This window comes from Ochlerotatus camptorhynchus, unplaced genomic scaffold, assembly GCF_037179485.1.
Source record: "Ochlerotatus camptorhynchus isolate MF236.1 unplaced genomic scaffold, CSIRO-AGI_Acam_v1.1 ptg000284l, whole genome shotgun sequence".
In the NCBI taxonomy this organism is placed as follows: Eukaryota; Metazoa; Arthropoda; class Insecta; order Diptera; family Culicidae; genus Ochlerotatus; species Ochlerotatus camptorhynchus.
Genome location: NW_027040773.1, coordinates 10,015,066 through 10,036,774, shown reverse-complemented (window position 1 = coordinate 10,036,774; position 21,709 = coordinate 10,015,066). Strand labels below are relative to the sequence as shown.

At 38.1% G+C, this 21,709-nt stretch overlaps 1 protein-coding gene across 4 annotated transcripts in view; it reads left to right on the top strand.

Annotated features, from left to right (window-relative positions):
* The window catches only part of Nckx30C, a 218,522-nt gene that overhangs the window by 134,756 nt on the left and 62,057 nt on the right, over positions 1 to 21,709 (top strand). For all 4 annotated transcript variants that reach the window (XM_065228199.1, XM_065228198.1, XM_065228197.1 and 1 more), the window contains one exon: positions 19,915 to 20,122. In XM_065228199.1, the coding sequence (XP_065084271.1) occupies positions 19,915 to 20,122 (208 nt within the window). The remainder of the gene's footprint in view (positions 1 to 19,914; positions 20,123 to 21,709) is intronic.

Genomic DNA, 21,709 nt, shown 5'->3' with positions numbered 1-21,709 from the left:
AAGGGCATAATTGCTTTTGTAAGCAATGACTTTAGCCGTCAATTTCTCGCGAATGAAATCTCACCCCTCCAAAATAACAATGCTAGCTGCTAGAGGAAACATTTATCTACCTGTTGGTGTCATTATGTTTCATGAGTGAGCTTTAATTCGCGAGAAATCGACGGCTAAAGCCTTTGTTTACAAATGCAATTACGCCCCTTTAAATGTTGGCACTGATTTAATTCCAAAAATTGGTCGAATTAAACTTGACGCATTTTTTTCAATCAAGCATTTCAAAAAATCTGAAAACCCTTTATTTTGTAGGTGTGTGCGTGCAAAATGTTGCCTCAATTTAGATTTTGAGATTTGCCCATTAGTTATCAAAATGGCATCCAAGCAAGAGGAACAAGGCATCATAATTTTGAACGCGCATCGTGAAAATCCGACACACTCACACGCCGAGTGCATCCTCTGAGATTCCTGGGCTGGAGTTTTATTCGGCAACCGGAGGAGGAAAGGTGGCAGACATTTTCAAGCATATTAAACTTTCGAAGTTAGCTAATTTTTTTTTTCCTTTATTAACGAGACTTTCAGCCTTAGGCTGGTTCATCTCTAACAAAGTTTGCTAAGAAATATCTGGTTTGGCATGCTATCTGTACGTGTGGCTTGAAAAGCGACATTTTCATTGCAACCGGAACCATCAACCAGGAAATTCACGTGAACGAGTGTCTGAAAAAACGTCTGCTGCCTTTCCTGAAGCAACACGATTATTCCGTGCTGTTTTGGCCGGATTTGGCATACTGCCATTATGAAAAAAAAGGCCACGGAGTGGTATGCCGCCAACAACGTGCAAGTGGTGCCCAAGGACAAGAGCCCATCGAGCACGCCAGAGCTCTGCCCAATAGAAAAATAAAGGGTTATCGTCAAGCGGAACCTGAAGGAGACCCAAAAAACTGTTCGAAGCGAGACGCAGTTTAAGGCAAGCTAATAAAAAAAAAATCAACTTACACGTATTTTTGATTGATCAAATTTTGATCGTAACACCCTTGAAGTAAGTTGTATCCATGACAGATACGTATTTTGGCTACAATGTGCAGTAGACTGATGCAAAATAAGATATTTTTGATCCACATTGCTCTAACGGCTGAATCCTGATTAGCTTCCCAAAATTTGAACTCATTTGGTAAGAAACTGACTTGGCACAAACCATTTGAAGTTTATATGGAAATTACTATGGGAAAACCAAACTATGAGTTCATGGTCTTCTAGCCTTTTTTCCATATGGCATGATCGAGCAGCTAAATTGTGGGCAACACTGTATCCTGCACAATGAACCACCAATGTTGCCTGCTGAACAGTTAATTGAGCATTATCATAAGACATCAGTGACATGTACCATTTATAACTTTTGTTCCTTACATTTGATCGAAAAGTGGTCTTCAACAAAGTTTTTAGTTGAGAAAATTTCCAACAAGCACTGCTATCATTGTTTAAAGTAGAGTGTAATGGTGAATTTTGAGGATTGCAATAAAAAACAAACAATTTGTTTTCGCAAAGTAATTTCTAAATAAACTTCAAACAGTTTGTGCCAAGTAAATTTCTTGCTAAATGAGTTCAAATTTTGGAAGGCTAATCAGAACCCTATTTGGAACCGTTTGAGAATTATTGAGCGAAAATTTCAAATTTTGCATCAGTCTAATGTGCAGCCGTCATCAATGTCATTCCCACTAAAGATATATTGAAACCATGAACTTATTACGAAACGTTTGAATAAATAGGGTTAACTATCCCATTTCCAGCACAACCCGCACTTAGTCTTTCTTAATCTAGCGCAGTTTAGCACCAAACGGAATGTTATTATTACTGATGGCTTTCAGATTTATTTACCTTTCCATACGTACCGTAAGATTTGTTTTCTGACCGAATCAATTTGTTAAAAATTGATTCGGTCGGAGTGCTTCTTTTGTTTTTGGGAATAATGGGTGCAAACATTCATATCACGCGTTCTCATTGACTTCGTACGAAAGCATATTAACTAAAGTATCGTACCAAATGCATAATTGACTTGTTAACTCTGAAATCATGGATTTATTTGAAGTTTTCTGCTCGATAGGCCCAAAATGGGCGATTAGGCCGAAGTAGTTCTCTACCCTATTTTCTTACGTTTTCTTTCAAGGAAAACAGGGAACCTTTGGAATACGTTACGAAATTTTGAATAATATAGAGCATGTTAATTTTTAATGATACATCTTACTGCGGGAGCTGCGATTGAACAATCCCTTGAAAAATCTTACGATATAAGTACATGGCACCAAACCCGTTGAAGAACTGAACTGAAACTACAACGTGTAAAATCGGAACTTACCTAAATATAGTTTCAAGTAAAGAAGAAAAATCGAATCAAGTCTTCTACATGGAAAAATCCCCACAATGATAGTTTGCGTTTTTAGTGAAATACTCGTAAGAGCAAAATAATGACTTTAAAAAAATGAATTTTACACGAAACCATGATAGGATCATTAACATTTCCATTGAGATTTCACAAATATTATTGTTTTACACATTTTTACCGAGTAAATTATTTATTGAATTGAATGAAAACTTCTTGGACTAGAAGCCCATTCATCAGAAACTGATTTTCATAGATTCATAGATCTTCCAGAAACAGTTTAGAAATTTTCAAGGAGAAGTTCTGAAGACTTTCATAAGAAGTCTGTGAAGGTTTTGTTATGAACATTGAGTGATCCTTACGATTTTCAGTGGACGTCTAGGGAAGGGAAGTTCAAATATTTCACACAGGAAGTTTTGGGAACTTTATTTTCTTTCGTGAAAAGCACAACAGACTTGCGGACTGAAGCGGTCTTACAAATGATAATTCAGACAATCTCTAAAGGAAGTTCGATGGTCGTACGTCTAACCACGTATGTCCAAAGGTGGCCATTCAAGCAAGTTCCTCGAGAACTAGTACATAATTGTAGCAATTGTAAACGTCTTTGTGATACGTGTTGGCAACCCGTGATCTCTGCTATATGCAGTCCGTTTATGTTTTTTTTTTCAAATGTCTAGTATAAGAATTTAATTCCTTTTGTCTTTTGTCTCTCTTTATTAGTTTTTGTTTGTCTTGTCCCCCCGTCTCGATGAGTCTCATCGTCGCCCACTGGTCACCCACCATAGCCGGTCGAACTCCGGACGAAGCTAGAACAGCAATACCGTTCATACTGGCGACAACGCTCTGATGAGACAACGAAACCCTACCCCAAGCTCCTCCCCTGATCCTATCCTTCGAAAATGTACCCTTCTAACCTCGAGTAAGCCGCGAGTAATCGGCCCAACTTCTACTAGACATAGAATTAAGTGAATTTTGTTACACACAGTGAACAATGAATTATCGGCTCCGTAAAGCTAACGCGATTGAGCCTTCCAAATAAACGAACTAGATAAACGTCTTTGTGATCATGGCATGAATCTTTATTTGTAGATGTCACAAAGTCATAGCCTGCTTACAATCATATTTCAGTCTTCTTAGTCGTAACATAACCAATTTATTACTACAAGAATACTTCGAGGTATGCCTTGAAGTAGGTCAACGGGCATCTTAAATACTTACAGGACTCAAAAAAGATCCAAAAGAAAAATGGGAAAAATGGAAACTGTTCTGAAAGCTTTCAATTAAGAACATAGGATGTATTTCAAAGATACTACACAGAAAAAAATTCTGAATTTTAATTATCGCGTAAAATCTCCCTTCGTTTAATTTTTAGCTATAATTGACATAAACAGCTAAATCGTTTGCAAGCTTGCATACAATATTGCTAATTTATGCGATATTGCGCTTAAATTTACACGAAATATCGCGTAAATTTATGCCAAATCTAGCGTTAATTTTATGTGCGCTACATCTCGCAGAAATACATCCGTAGACCATAGGTCCACCGTTGTATAATTGGCAATGCACCCGTGTACTGAATGGGAATCGTGGGTTCGAATCCCACCGGTGCCCTTAGATTTTTTCGCAAATTTTCTCATACACACGTCTCTTACCGATGATATGTGCTTACCTCTCAGTATGTTCAAACTTTCCTATAAACAATTAAATTGACTGCAAAGTCGCTAAACCGTAAATCAAAAAGTAAAAGTATTTGATATTCATCAACTACGGCCCGGTGGTCGGAGGTGAGGCCGGCAGCTCAAAATGTTATAGTCAAAACTGTACTGGACATATTTCAGCATGTAAAGATGTACAACAAAAATGAGCTGTGTTTGTTCACATCGACTGATACTGAGTGGTTGCGGTACAAGCACATATCGTCGATAATAGACGATTGTTGTGTATCAGAGAACGCTTGCGCAAAAAGACTAGGGTGGGGGAACGGATTCGAAACTCAAATGTCATTAGCCAAATACATCCGTAGACCATACGTCCACCGTTGTATAATTGGCAATGCACCCGTGTACTGAATGGGAATCGTGGGTTCGAATCCCACCGGTGCCCTTAGATTTTTTCGCAAATTTTCTCACACACACGTCTCTTACCGATGATATGCGCTTACCTCTTAGTATGTTCAAACTTTCCTATAAACAATTAAATTGACTGCAAAGTCGCTAAACCGTAAATCACGCAGAAATTTACATGAATTTTTCAAACGGTGTATGAGCAGACGTATGCTCAAGTAAGAGTGTCTAACTGGATGCTTTATTTACTCATTTATTTCAAAATCATTTAAGACGAGTATCCGGATTATGGCCTGGCAATGTACACTGGATACGTCCTTGGATACGAAAGTGACCCCGTTGGCTTCGTACCACTCCAGAACAACAATTGAATAGTGGCCAGAAGATCGCAGGGCCCTCGTGTTGCTTCAACAGAGACAGCAGACGCTTCTGTAGACACTCCTTGAGGTAGATCTCTCCGTTTACAGTCCCGGTAGTCACGAACGGCGCACTCCATTTGCCACATGAGCAGATCGCTTGCCAAATCATGTATTTCTTGGCAAACTTTGAAAGCTTCGGCTTCCTTACTTCCTCCGGAACATCAACAGTAGCCCCGGAAGCTGCCGGAAGTCCACCTTGACGTAAGTCTCATCATCCGTGATGAGACAATGAGGCTTCGTCAGCATCTAGGTGTACAGTTTCCGGGCCCGTGACTTTTCCACTGTATTTTGCCGTTCGTCACCGTTGACTGCACGATTTGTTTTCCGAGTTGTTTTTCAATGTCCCGATGAGAGAGTTGAGGATTTTCTAGGTGCTTGCGCAAAATCAATTCACGACGTTGCTTTTCGGGTGACGCCATTTTTTCCAACTTTCGAAAAACTGACAGCGATAAAAATATAGTGTAAACAATACACTCTAAACTATTTCTACCAAAATTTTCGAGAGAAAATACCCAATGGGTAATTTTCTACAGCGTTTATTTCCGTGATTCAATTTGATGTGGGCAGCGGCGCCGTTGGTGACCCGGGTTCAATCCCAGCCGGCGCCGCCGGGATGTTCTGAGGCATAACATCTCTGATCACGGGGATCAAGCGAAGTAAAGCCGTTGGTCCCCGGTTCATGAGTTTATGAGTTGATAGATATGGTCCAGGTGTGTGAGCTGCCTTCCTGGCGTCGGTTGCATTGGTGCTCAGCACGGAAACGACGGAAAACAAACCAAGGAAAAAAAAATTGATGTGGGACACGATTTAGCCTACGGCTAAAACTCTCTAAAATAAAGAATTAAAAATATCTTGAATTTACAGAAAATGATGACTAAATATGTTTCTGGAATTCCTGGAGTAAAGTGTAGATAACATTAATCAATTGTTTTATTTGAATAGTGCTGTAAAGTTAAGTACTAAATAGTAGCAAAAACACGTTTTTAAAAATGTCCACAGACAAAAAAAATTGAACAAATAAAAGTAATTTAAGATATTTTAACCAAATCAACCATTTTCATGACAGTTGTAAATACATCATTGATGAATAAATTCACATGCTGAAAATTGTTTTCCATGCTAAAATATGAATGTTCTTAGGCATGGAACGAAAACTTTTGTGATGACCCAAATCAGATAATGCAATTGTAAAAACATTTGAAACGTACCGTGTAAAAGCCGGCTCCAGTTTAAAATGAAAATTTTTGGCACTATTATCTAACGTTTTAAATAAAGTGATTTATCTTATCAAAATAAACAAGTCTAGATAAACATTTCAAAAAGTCCCATCTGTATTGATCGATTCTCTTTATCGACTTTCTCTTTCGTCAATAACTCAGCTGCAAAACCTTTCCCTGTTGTATTTGACGTTTTGGACGCTAGATAAGAACCTCCTTTATCAAACTATGTGGTAGAATTAGCGCGAAATCTGTTTGCATAGCAGTGGTTATGAAAAGAGAAAGTCGATGAAGAGAATCAATCAAAGCAGATAGGACCATTTGAAATGTTCATCGAGAACTCTTATATAGACTTCATCACAGTTCATTGTTTTCGAATTATCACTACGTCGCAGCATGACGGTACACACTCATTGAAATTTCAACACATGCATTTCTAATCAGTTGCTTAGCTAAACGGTCAGTGATTTTCTCGTGGTATATCCGATGGAAGTTTCCAAAGCATAAGTTTATCACTTCAACTTTTCAGTGGCACAAATCTCGTCATCCAGAAGCTGTACAAATCTGAAAATTTAACTTGAAACACATTTCTAAACAACAAGGACTAAGTAGCATTTACTGCTTCGTAAATTAAGTATCGTTAGATGCAATAGAGAAATTTTCAAACCCTAAAATTCCTGGACCAGATCGGGAATCGAACCCAGCCACCTCCAGTATGCTTTTGCTTTAAAGCTGTTCTTTTACCGACTGAGCTAAGAGAAGCCCCAAGTCGGGATGCAATAGCCGAATAAGAAAGAAAAGAAAATATATTTTTTTAAATTAAAACCATAATTACATTTACCCTATATCTACCTTGTGAATGTATTCATATGGAGATTGATTACTGTCTGGCCATCTGGCTACTGTTTACGAATCTATTTCCCATTCGATTATGCATTACTTAATCAATTTCTCTACAAATGAAAACCAAACACATTAGAGATGCAAATATATGCGCCATTTACACCTGTGTGTATTCGAACCATTCCGCGACGCCATCGGAATTGCTAAACAGCCTCAAATATAGGGCTTTGTTTAAATCTGCAATATAATCAATACTAAGCATTACAATTGTTACCGAAATTACACGCCCGTTATTTGCGACCAAACTCACCTCGACTGTAAGCTACATCAAAAACCCTTTAGTCGGTACACCATTCAGGTGCAAATAAATGTGCCCAATTTCCATAAAGCACTATGCCACATCTTACTCCGCACCGCTCAGTATCTACATTCACTCTCACTTACAAAAGCACACCGTTGAACCAGCCTGTCTGTACGCCGAGTTGGACGGACCAGTGAACGGGCCTCACGACTGCAAGCTGTCCTTACCTCAACCAACACTATGACCACCCCTAACATAGTCATCGTTCTGCGACCATCGGACAATCGGGTAGCAGCACAGCGGGCACACGACTCTGAGCCTCAGCGCTGACTGCTGAGATTGCTCGGTAACGAAAACATGTAAACAACTAGCACTGAAAAGCTTTGAAGAGCATTGGGAAATCCCTTGGCCCACTCCGTTTTCATTTTTAGTATCCTGGAAAGCAGCTGGAAAATGTCATGCCAGTAAGAGAAAACGTACGGCGAGAGCTATACCAAATGCGCAAGCGCTCGAAAATATGAGCAAAACCTAGCGAAACGAGAGAGATGTATTTTTTTTTTATTCTAAATAGTGATTGGAGCTTTTCTCTTTGTACGATGATCGTATGAATGAATGACTATAAGAATGTGGTGGTGAGCTTTCTTCTTAATGGAAGCTTTCGCTTTTGTGAAAGGACTAATGTTTGTATATATTTATGATTGCCAGGTGCTGATATCAAGTGTTGTATACAAGCACCGTTTGAACAAATGTTATTTGGCCGGAAGCCGTTTTGCAGAATTGTTGCTATAAGCACTCTATTCTGAAAAAGGATTTTGAAAATTAGGCGGTAGGTGGTAAGACTCCTAAATCAATGTGCCTGTAAACCGGGGACAAATTGATTACTGCGTATCCGTTATGTGCGTGACGGGATACCCGAATACACAGCTCCCATTTGAATAATACGTTGCATAAAATTCCTCACTCACATAAGGGTTAACCCATATATCGAAATAAATTTCTACAAAGCCAATGAAAAACTTATGGAATTAAAATCAGTACCTATGAGGTGACTCTCTTTCAAAATGTATACTAATGACATTGGATATTTAGTTTATTTTTTATAACATTTTTGAAATATAAAATTTAAAAATGTTGATATGCAATTCAATTAATCAACCCCTCAAAAATTTTACCATTTCATTTAAAGCATATTTGCATTTAAATAATATAAATGGCTATCAAAATAACAGAGAAAGATGAGCCAATAGCGAGGTTGTTTTTTTTTCATTGATTTGTTTTCCATCGATCTTGTTTTCCGTACTGATAACAATGCTACCGACACCTGGACCCTACCCTACCCTACCCTACCCTACCTATCGACACATCAACTCATAGACCGGGGACCAACGGATCTACTTCCCTTCCGAAGGAAGGCATGATCAGAGATTTTATGCTTCCGAAAATCCCGGTGGCCCCGACTGGAAAAGAGCGTACCATAAAACCGGGTGAAGTTGATCATTGAGGTAAAGACGACCACTACACCGTTCAATTTTCGATTCTCTACCATCCCTTTATGTGTTCAGTATTTTATTAAGTAGATTAAAACAGTAGTTTTGAAACTGAAAGTCATAGTCTCTCAGTTTCATTTGGAATCTGAGAGGGTACTGCCAACCACTAGTCGAGTTGGTATGAAATCCGTCTTTGGTATATTGGACAACATCAACTTGTTTTTCTTCGGCTGACTCTAAAACAGAACGGGTGATTCTAACATTCTCCGTGGCTGAGGATGATTTTATTGTTATTTAATATGCAATCATGAAAAATACATTGTTTAATTGGATATCGTGACTACTTAACATTCGAAAAAGGTCTAAACTGATGGTAGTACAGTTAACTCTCCACAACTCGATATATTCTATCACTCGATGGATTTTGCGGTACTTTCATTTTCCCATTTATCGTACTCTAGTACAAAAGTCGATATTTCTATAAGTCGATAATCTGTGCAGTGTTATTTTGATTCTATAACTCGATATGTCAAAGGTAGAGCCAAGCTTGCAAATGCTCATTACAGCTAAAAAGCTATTTTTCGGATTTATGAAATATTTTTATGATACAAGAAGAGAAGGTAAAGTGTTTGTATGATACATAAAAGCTGTCAGTTTAGCTTTCAGAGAGTCACAATAGCGATTAGCTGTAACGATGAGCAACGCGATGAGCGAGCAATCAGCGATCATAAAATCGCTAGTTGTGACCACCTGAAAGCAAAATTGACAAATTTTCTATGTCATACACAAACTTTACCACCCATTCTTGCTTTTTACAAATAAAAACTATCATTATAGTATCTCATAGTTTCATAATTCCGAAAAATTGCATTTTAGATGTAATGAGCAATTGCAAGCCTCGGTAGGGCTTCTGAATTTAAATCAAAGGATCTTTAAAAACATGATAACTGGTAATCATATTGAGTACCCAGGACATGATCCTGGTGTTTCGAGGAAATGGATCGTACCTTTAATTTATACCAGCACCAAAGGGAGTAGCCAGGTTTCGAGCTAAGGAGGGGCTGAAAAAAATTCCGTGGAAAATTTGCCTATAGAGTGTAGAAAGCGAGCCAGGACAACTTTTATGAAAGTACAAATCGGTTTGATCATCTTTCTTTACCAAACTCCCCCGTTGGAGAGGGATGGTGAGGGGTATCGCCACCACCTACCACTCTAGTCTGTTATTTGAAATTAGTATCTTCAACTATATAATTTCAATGATTTTTAAAGAATTCAAATGACAGTTCCAAGGAAATGCAACGAAAATTATAAATAATTTTTGGGAGTCCTGAGCAAAACATAAAATGAAGAATTATAAGGGAATGTTGAAGAGAACTTCAAGTCAATTTTCCGAGTATATCTCCGGGGAATGCCTAGCTAATTCTGCATAAATTATTAATAATTTGAAGAGGATTACAGATTGAATTCAATGAGTGTTCTGCAGATGATTTTCAAGAGTATTGTGAAGCAAATTATAAGAAAAAATCAGAAAGAGGTGTAAGATGAACTCTGAGGATATTCTTAGATGATTCAATCAAATTCTTCGGAAAACACTGAAGAAATCCTGTAATGGATGAAGATTCCTATAAAGGTTTTTTTTTTTTGAGATATTGGGCTAAAAGAAAGTATCAAAATCCTGGATTTGGAAAACTCTAATAAATTAATAAACTTTGATGTTATAGTTTAAAAAATTATATGATCATGGATTAAGAAAAAAATTCAATACTAAGGTAGTTTTATTTTAAAATATCCCAAAATTGGTTACATTTCCAAGAATCTGCAATGTCCAAATAGTCAGAACAAATCTTAAAAATATAACTGTTTAAGGAAGCTCGTCAACATCAATTTTAATCTGAGCAATGGCCGGACACCCTCAGGGCGATAGTGCCACATCAATAAATGACCAGAACCTTTGATACCTTGACAAATAAAATTTCAAGAACTAGCAGCTCTATAGCGTCGTGTTTTGTGTATATTGGCTTAATATTATAAATTAACTACTCAAAACTTATATAAGTAATTATGGCCAGATATTCCACTTAATGGAGTATTTCGGTACTGTTCTTAAAATTATAGACACTGATTTTTATTTGTTTACTAGCTGAGTGTGCCCGGCCTTGCTGGGGATTCAATATTCGCTTGAGTTTATGCGCCAATTAAAAAACAAAGCATGCTATATTGTACGTAGCCCCCTTTTTTATCTAAGGGGCTACCCCCTATGATCTTTAAATTCCAAATTTGGTTCCATTTGCTTGATTAATTCTCAAGTTATGCAGAAATTATTTTTTTCATTTGTATGGGAGCCCCCCCTTAAAGAGGGGGAGGTGTCTCGAACTATCATAAGAACCTTTCCCTGCCCCAAAAACTCCTGCATACAAAATTTCTCGCCGATTGTTTCAGTAGTTTCCGAGTCTATAACCCGAGTAGCACACTTTCATCACAACAAGTTACAGCAACTTGCTTATGACTGAAATAAGTCGTATATAAGTTTCTACAATTGATTTGTAACAAGCGTGCTACTAGGGAAGGGTCAGACAGACAGATAGACAGAAATTCATTTTCGTATATGTAGATTCCATAAGTCGATAACTCTATAACTCAATGGTCATTACAGCAGTATTGAGTAATGAAGAGTTGACTCTATATAATTCCCTATTTTTAAAATCCGCAATAACTTGAGAACAGATGAATTTTGGAAAAAAAATAACTAACTATTTTTTGTCAATTTTTGTTTTAATTCACATTAAAATATGAGATTTGAATATGTTTTAAAATTTTATAAAAAAAAATAAACAAAAGCATTTCTAGATAGAGCTGGAATTAGGGCGTAACAGCTTTTGTAAACAATGACTTCTTTCGATGATTTCTACGAATTCAAGGCACGTCCACACAAACCAACATTAACGTCGGGTAGAGGAAGTCTTACCTTACCTGATGGTGATGTTGATTTGCATGGGCGTGCCTTGAATTTGTAGAAAGAAATCATCGAGAGAAGTCATTGTTTACAAAAGCTGTTACGCCCTAATTCCAGCTCTATTGATCTTTAAAATACTGAATCACCAGCATTTGCATACTGATGATCGATTGCCAATGCCAAGCCTAATTTTTTTCCTTGATTGGTTTTCCGTCGATCTTGTTTTCCGTGCTGATCACCAATGCTAGCGACACCAGGGAGGCAGCTCCCATTTTTTTTTTTTTATACAGGGGGAATCTGCTCCCAGACACCTGAGAAGATAACTCAGGGTGTGGGGATGGGAGAAGTAACACTCCCAACCCACTAAACCTTACCCTGTGCTCTAGGCCCTTGCCCTCTCCGGAACCGCCCGAAAGCATTACGTCATGGGAGGGGGCCGGTTGCGCTATGGCGCATCACTAAGTGTTGTGCCAGACGTGACACTCGCTACTGCACAGTGAGCAGCTGTACAGGGCCTTCCTCTTGTTGTTCGCTGTTAGTTGTTCGCCTGAGTTCTAGAGCAGACGTGATAGCCAGCTAACTGTCCAGGGCCCAAACAGGACAGATGTGACCGCTTACCAGCTGCGTGTGCTAAGCACTCTAAGAACCCGGTGTCACTCCTGCCTTTGCACAACGAGGGTTTGTGCAGGGCTTCTCAACCTCCTGGGACGAGCTGGATGGGGTTCCAGCGTCCTTACTCTGCGGTAGTTCGTTTAGCCGCAATATCTCTCCCTTGGGTTCGATAATTAACGTTCCCAGGGCACACCACGAGGAGGCGAACTACTTCAAGCTCCCACACCTGGACCCTATATATCGACCCATCAACTCATGAACCGGGGACCAACGGCTTTACTTACCAGAGGTGTTATGACTGAGATTGAACCCAGGCCTGCTGGGGTGAGAGATAATCACGTTTACCACTACACTACCGGCGCCGCTAATCCAAGCCCCATTCATTTGGTTCTTTGTGCAAATTTCGCACGGTCATGTCAATTGCGGAGTAGCAAATACAAATTGTATGGTCATCAAAGCGCATGTTCAATGAAGACAGAATTGGGCAAAATTTGAAATTTTCGCGCCACAGTGCTCAAACGGTTCCAAATCGGGTCCTGACTAGCCTGCCAAAATTTGAACTCATTTGGCAAGAATCTGACTTGGCACAAACCATTTCAAGTTTATATAGAAATTACTATGGAAAAACCAAACTTTTTGTTCCATAGTCTTCTAGCTTTTTCCCATATTGCACTGCTACATCTTTACGGAATACCGTTTTTTCAGCCAAATTAAATAGTTATTATTTATGAGATTGATAATCTTATGTCATGGTCAAGCAGCTGATTTGTGGTCAAAACTGTATTCTGCAGTGTGACATAGTAGCCATTCTATTGCTCTATTCTACGCGCCAGAAAGACCAATGTTGCCTGCTGAACAGTTGATTGAGCATAATCATAAGACATTAGTGACTTTACTCATTAATAACTTTTGTTCCGTATATTTGATCGAAAAGTGGGCTGTGGCAAAATTGTAGCTGAGAAAATTTCCTACAAGCACAAATATATTTTTAGAGCAAAATGAAATGGTGAATTGAAAGATATATATGAACAAACAATTTGGATTCCCATAGTAATTTCCATAGCTTCAAATGGTTTGTGCCAAGTCAATTTCTTACTATAGGAGTTCAAATTTTGAGAGGCTAATCAGGACCCAATTTGGAACAGTTTGAGCACTGTGGAGCGAAAATATCAAACTTTGCATCAGTCTAATGTTCATGCTGCCTACGTTGTATTTTCGATCAATAAGTGCAAAATAAATGTTCTTCTCTCTAGTACAACTTTTTAAAAACTACACGAATCATATAGAAACTTTCAAAAAAAGCTGCTGCTAAATATTTCAGAACTGACCTCTGGGAGCGCTGCTCTAAAATAAACTATGGCTCCGGATTCAAACAGAAGCAGCTTTTAATCACAGCGCATATAATTTAAACTTATTGATTTCTAAGTGAACAATACACGAATAATAGTATTGTAGTAAAAGTCAGTTTTCACCACGTTCGTACGAAATTAAGTTCATGTATTGTATGAATTATGCTTAATATTCAGATTGTACTTCACATCAAACGAAAAATATGTTATAGAGTACGATGGGGCTAAAGTTCGAATGAGATAAAAGTTAGTTTTGAGGTTTCCGATGCCTGTGCAAAATAAAATTCATTGTTCTTGTACCGTTAAACGGGGTAACTTTGACAGTTTTTTTTTTCAAGTATATTCTAAATTATTTTTACAACAATGTTCTTTGGTACTGTGAATCCTAGAGTCAATTCGTCTGTATTATTTCTAACGGAAATTATTGCTTTTGCACTATTTTGTTTGTCTTGTGACCAAACATCAGTTTTTGTTTGTTTAGGGATTGTTTCGATTTGATTTGTTTCGATTTCAATTTTGGGGGCGTAAAACTAAAAAATGCAAAAGCTAGGGGTAATTTTATTTCAAGGCATGATTGCGTTTTTTATGAAGATGATTTTAGGAGTATCTATTGATTGATTGACTATTGATATGTCATCAGCAAGCTAGAATGGCCTATAATGGGGCAAAACTTCAAGTCAGCGGGGCAAAAGTTCGGGTCGTGTCTTAAAATACATATAATTATTCACAAATATCTAAAACGCATTTATTTACTCTAAAAAAAATGCGACTCTATTGCATTTATTGTGGAAAACACTTTTTTAGTGGATTACAATGTTCGCCAAGCTCTGATAATATCTGGGCACAATCATGTGATTTCTTAATGTCTTTCACACCATATGGGGTATTTAAAGATTTGCAGTGGCAAACTTCTCAAAAACTTCAATTAAGTCTGCAAAATTTTACCCATTTCTGAAACGAAATTTTGGCCCACCGATTTGGGACAAAAGTTCATTTTGAACACTCTTAAGAAAAAAAAATCGTTCTAGCTACGAATGGACTGAAACTCATCAAAGTTCTGTAAAAGAAAAATGTTATATGCAGTTAGATTGGTTCCAAATGCTTGGAGTTTTAGGACTTTTTTATGTTTTCAGCTCTCACTCTATCTACGAACCTCATCTTATACAAAATGATCTTAAGAGAATAATCGAAAAAACAATAATTTCAACGTGGTGGTATTTTTCCAAAAAAAGTGTTCTAGAAATTGTCGGATTTGCAAATTTGATTTTTCAAACTCAACCCGTACCTAATTCATAAAATTTTTAAGAATCCGTACATGCCGCGAAACCGAAATGATTTTTTTTTTTAATAACCGAGTCCGTTCCCGAAATTTAAAGTTTATATAGCCGTACCAGGTCCAAACTCGTCGAGTACGGGTATATGTTGTCTTTCGGGTAAAAATACTCGTATCCCACAATCTCTAGTATTCCCGTAAGGTGTACAATTTCTCCCTGATATTAAAGGGTTTATGGCCGATGAAACATAAATCAGATTCAATTAAAAGAAGTTTGGCATATGCAGTGATGCAAAATATCATGACACTCACGTGACACTCTTCTTCGCATCAACCGACTATCGCTAACAGATCGTTTTGTCACGCAGTGAGAGTTAGAGCCATGGCAAACAACAATCACCAGTAATGGTCGCTGCTCACAAGCAAAACGTTACACTCGCTGCTGATGATGAAAAGCAGAACGAAAACAGTGAAGACTTCTGCAGTACGATGATGAGAAAAAGCGAAATGACAGAAGAAAATGTAAACAATGCCTACGCATTCCAAGTTCGTCTCGGCAGGCGCAACTGTGTGAGTTACAAACAAAGCAGGCAACATGAAACGGTAGCGGCGCCGGTGGTGTAGTGGTAAGCGTGATTACCTCTCACCCCAGCAGGTCTGGGTTCAATCCCAGTCGGCGCCGCCGGGATGTTCTGAGGCATAACATCTCTGATCACGCCTTCCTTCGGAAGGGAAGTAAAGCCGTTGGTCCCCGGTTCATGAGTTGATGGGTCGATAGGTAGGGTCCAGGTGTGGGAGCTGCCTTCCTGGCGTCGGGTGCATTGGTGCACGGAAAACAAGATCGACGGAAAACAAATCAAGGAAAAAAAAACATGAAACGGAAGCTGTTGGGCTCACTCACCAACACACTCACATAAACAAGCAAAGCAGCAACTGCTTCAAAACGAGCACAGATGAGTGTCGTGATTGTCGGGAATGACCAGATCGGTGATGGATCACAACAGAATACGACATTCACCAGTTGCTTTTTACTTCTTTCGTTAACTTGATGGATGGTCATGGAGAGAGCTTCGACGAGCACATTGATAGGAATGTACAAAGCGTTACTACCATCTAACATCTAATGATTTAATAATTCCGAAAAACAATATTTTATAGCAAGTGAGTAGAAGCAACCCTGCCGCTGAGCTTCAGAACTTGTGAGCGAAGGGGGATAAAATGAGAGTGAGGTTTGCTGCCATTCATGTTCATGTTTTCTATCACACGCTCTTACTCTCACTCTGGGTGAACTCTGAGCTTCTTGCGTCGAACAAAAAGGTCATCCGGAGTCTCGAAAAGCGCACCTCACGTCAAATCATCCTCTCGCTGAAGTTCACTTTCCCTCTCTCTCGAGGAGTTTTTGTTTACTTCTTCCAAATTCCTACCACCACCACTCACTCGAGGTGAGGGCTGGCTAAACTCGCAGGACAAGAGAATTTTATAACCTCCAGTGAGTTTGAGGAGTTTTAGCAAGCCTGGTAGACAGCGAGCTAGGACAATTTTAAGGAAGGTACAAATCGGTTTTATCATCTCTCTTTACCAAACTCCCCCTTTGGAGAGGGATGATGAGGGGGATGAAAGAATTTTAGTATAAATATATGGATAAATGTGATAAGGCACACATCAACAAACTAAGATCCATTCATTGCCTTTCAACTACTGCAAAGAGAACTACAATTTGACAAAAAATATCAGAGATACGAACAAAAAGAGCCACAGTGTGGAGAAATCGCTCAACGGTTTGGGGTTACCCTCAGAACAAAACCTGGGAATGTTGTTTTTTATATATAACTGTCATGTTTTGCACAATATTAGTTCTCTTTGCAGTATTTGAAAGGCAATTAATGGATCTTACTCCATTGCAATGTGGTTCATCATATTTGACCATATATTTGTACTAAAATCTTAAGTTAACTTACAACAACGACAAACCATACTGTGGGGTGACCCCGAACTGTTGATCGATGACTTGAATAACTCGACAGTGAGCATACATAAGGGCCTATACGCGATGATCGATTCTCTTCGTCGATTTTCTCTTTTGTTAATAACTCGCTAGATTTAACGTTTCTCGGTGCGTTTGCTGTTGCTTTTGATAGCCAATACAACCTGTTACTACTCTGCATTGAACAAATTCTAGAAAATTGTTTCGCTTAGCTGTAGCAATGCAAAGAGAAAATCGATGAAGAGAATCGATCATCGCGTATTCGCCCTTATGCATGTTCACTGTCGAACTGTTTTATTGATTTAAAGCATATTTAAAAGTTCTCAACTAAACTTTCACAATCTTAGTTCGATGACTATAGAATAAGGGTTCAATCCACTTTCATTTCAAGATTATGCCGACCCAATTGTGAGAAAATCATTCATCATTCATCATCATTAAGTATGAATTTTGGAAAATGTTGGAACTTAAGAGAAGTGTAAATTTACAAAAAAAAATGTGATATATAGGGGAAATGGCTCTAATGTTGGCCTATGGATCTAAGACTGGGCCCATAGCTAAAATTCTACTATGCATTAACAAATGGTCATGAGATCGAGAAATCAAGCCGATTACTTCAGTTATGCCCCATAATCGATGAAAATGGATTGCTTAGAGCAAAAGGACCTTTAGAGAATGCCTCTTATATGTCTAGGAACGCTAGAGTACCAATTGTATTGCCCTATAAACATTACATTTCATTTTTAATTGTTAAATCATACCAGTGTGGAATGTTTTCACAGACTTCAGATTATGAATATGGGTATGCTTACATAGTAAAAGAATTCAACTCTGAAGAATGTAGAAAAAGCGTCGATGTTAGTTCTAATGGGTCTAGCCATCCATCTAGTTCCAGTTGATTAGCCATGTCCTCGTCAATCAGGCTAAGTAATGATCCTGGGTCCAGGAATGCATAAGTGCTTACTACGTTGTTCCTGTTGCTCAATTTTACTGGTAGGGTAAATGGCTCTAATGTTGGCCTATGGATCTAAGATTGGGCCCATCGCTAAAAATCTGCTATTTATCAATTTTATCTAGATAAACACGTCATTGGGACGGTACTAATGGATATTTTTGGTCGCTATTGAAAATTTAGTCGACTGCTGAATTTATGTATGGGCCCAAATTAGGGGCATTTAGGCTGACATTACATCCACTTATCTAGTGAGCTATGAAATAAATTTCAGTTAATGCATTTCAAATGATCTATAAAGATCAAAAATAAATCGTAAAATGGTAGAGAAATGAGACAAAAACATTTAAAATGTTTTTTTAAGGGTAGCCCAAAACTTATGATCAGGAGTGTAGCATTATAATTATAATCTATCAAAGCTTATTTTGTTCCAATGAAGCAAATTTGGTTTATTGAAATAAGCTGTGTTGACATAACATGCCAATTAGCTGAGCATCTAAAGTCTCTGTTAGGAGAATAAAGTTCATTGAGGCAGCATGTCCAATGATACATTATGCATGTTCGTGGAATGGATGCAAAAACCGCTTGTTGAGGTTTTCAAAGCAAGAAAACCAACAAAAACGCCGGAGGAATGATTATTACTGCTGAATAGTGCTCATCCCAAACCATTTATCATTCTCATAAAGGATAAATACCCTCCCATCATTTACTACCATTAATCGCCAGAACTTCTACCGAGCAGCAATCTTAAATTCATATTGATTATTCTCGAGTAAGTCAAAGGTATTCTAGATTCGAACATCCAAGATTTATTCCACGAGATTTGCGTTGAATTGGTAATGAACGCAAATGACTACTAATTGTTGTGAAGCAATCGCGGATTGACTAATTAGCTAGTTGGGAGCTGATTCTAGAATTGAATTAAATGTCCCATAGCAAGTTAATTGGGCATCTCTGCTACAGACTGAGGGCCGCGATTAGCAAAGGGACATTCTAAATTTTTGCTCCTAATAAACCAACAACTGTTGCCAATTTATGGAATCGATAATGTCCTCTGGGAACGGAGATCCGTAACACAATACATGGCATCGGTAGCCGAAAAAAACCCAACAACCAGCATGACTGATTTTCTCCGACATAAATGAGTGGGTGGCCGTAGTACCCGACATGGAAAGTGCCAGCTTTTGCTCACTATTCATCATGTTTCCATCCTCCGTTACAATGGCTAGATTTATGAAGTCGGAGTAAATGGTCATAAATTAAAAGCTTTCCCAGTTGGAATTAGCAATGACAAATTACATTCCGTTAAAATGCTTGGGTTGGTCAGTAAGAAAAACTGCTGGATAGTGGTTTCGACTCAGGGACCTTTTTTATTTTCTTTGAGAAATCAATATTGCAACAGACTTGCAATGTCATTTTCATAAATCAGACACTCAAGAAAAGTAGATCCAACCGGGAGCTTGAATGAATCTGTTTATGTTCGAAAACTGTAATAAACCTGTTAATGTACTCCTATGAAGCAATAACGCTAAAATATGGTAATCGACAGTTTTAAACAAATTGATAAATTATATCATAAGAGTGGTCCTAAAAACTAAAAACATTTTTACTTATCAAACTCTATAAATACAAATAATGAAACTGATTTACCGGAAATTTCACACACACATTAAAGCACATTTTATCGAATCATACTGCATGACCCGTTGTTCACCTCATCAAAGATTCAGAAATGCAAATACGAGTTCCATGGGGACCGTAATCCGGCATGAAATCGAACACGTGTACATAACGAGGTGTTTAAAATTCATTCGATTCATTTTTTTTATATTTCCCATTACCTGTTCGTTCGTTTCAAATTTAATTAAAATTGTTCAAATTTAATGTTCGTTTTATGAATTTGTTAATTTAGCCAACCGCTTTACCGCTTACTCGTATTTAGTATATAAATAAAATATATATAAAAAAACATATCAATTTGGATCAACATGGTTAACTAAATTGAACCATAAAAACAAACGAACCTGACACTGGTTTTTATACCCAGCAGAATAGTGCGTGCTAATCGTTCCTCTCGGCAATGTTTTTTCCAGGGTAATGCAGCCAATTCGTCGGAAACGTCTATGGCGACACAACCAGGCGGCTCGGTGACGTCGAGGGCGGCCTCCGAGAGCCGATCGGGGCCGCCCGGTTCGAGTAGTGGTAACGTACCGGCCCATCACAACCAAACCGCAACCGGGGCCAAATTCCGACATGGTCTGCTGCAGCTGATGATCCACACGATAGATCCACTGCACGATGGTAAGTCTATGCCGTTTTGTGGCTTCATTGTGCGCTGCTGCCAGCATATTTTCCGTTTAGCCTGATGAAAGTTGAGAGCACGCAAAAAAAAAATCCAAAATGCTCAAATTAATGAAAAAAATAAATAAATTAAATATTGCGATGTTCGATGTTTGTCTGTTACACATACAGCGTTGAGTAAATAATTAAATAAGAGGAAAAATTTGAACGAACGCATTTGGAGCGAAAGCAGAATAAACCACAAGTTATTATTTCTACTAAGCAAAAAAAAAACGGTTCGAGTGAAAAAAAAAACAAATGAATGAGAAAAAACGGTTCCTTATCCCTACACATTCCATTTCGAGTACAAAAACTTAAAAACCTTTGTGAAGCACGTACTTTAAGTTGTGGCTGTTCTTTTTTTCACTCGTCGAGAATACCATTTCCCATTCATTCAACTTCGTACATCGCGTTCACGAATAAAAAAAAATCATTCTTCATTCAACAGTAGCTTTAGCATTTCGTCAGGTAACAATGATAAATCAGCTTCGATAAAGTTAATTCGTCAATTTGATGAACTTTTCCGTCAATTAATCAGAGAGTTTTTGAATATACAGTCAGCTCCCGACTTGAAATTATCGAATTATGGAACTACAAACAAATAGGAAATTAATTGGCAGAACCATCGTACTAGCCATGAAAAGCAACTCGATATTGACTTAGCAGATATCGAGTTTTGGAGAGTTGACTGTAGCTGTGATTAGTGAAAATTCACACTAGCCAAAGGAATACTTACTCCTCTCTTATTCTAAAAACTTTGATGTTGTGGTAATTGAATTATGGCAATCTAAGACATGCCCAATATTGCACTAGAATGGTTCTGATGATTTGTATCGTAATTGGGTTATTAGTAGATATAGGGGTAATAGTATATTCAAAATGTACGTTAGTTTTGTTGATTAACATTCTTTAATAAGGAAGAGCTGTCTTAGAAGGAATTGACAAGCCATAGTATGCCCCGTAACGTGGGTAAATCATCTTTTCGTGGTACGTTACGGGATGTAAGATCTACCACCGATTCCTAGTCCTGACTACTTCAAACTAGGGGAACAGTATTTTTCAGTAATCAAATGAACACATCTTAGTCCTTGTTACTTTTTATGTTTTGTTGATAGTAATAAGTCCTCGGGTTGCCTGGACCGAGGATGATCTTTAAACAAAGAAAAAATGAGTTTGTTAGTCTTCACCTATGTGGTTCCTAATCTTCTATTCGTTGTTCCCTAGTTTGAAGTGGTTAAGACTAGGGTTCTGATGCATGGTCATTAGCGGTGTCATTGCTTGTTTTTGTTGCTAAGGAATCCAATTTTGACTGACAAAGGGGCGCGCCTTTGAAGGATGTTCCAACTCAGAAGGGTATGAATAGCGGGACCTTTCAATTAAAATCGATTCCTTGCGATGTAGGCAAGACTGACAACTGTATCAAAACCGAATACTTCATCATTTCTCAATAGTGATGGAGTAATACGACATGCACTAAACTAAAGACACGGGATATACCACAATAGATCAAATAACTGGTCGCAGTGGTGTAATGTCCCGAACAGAGGA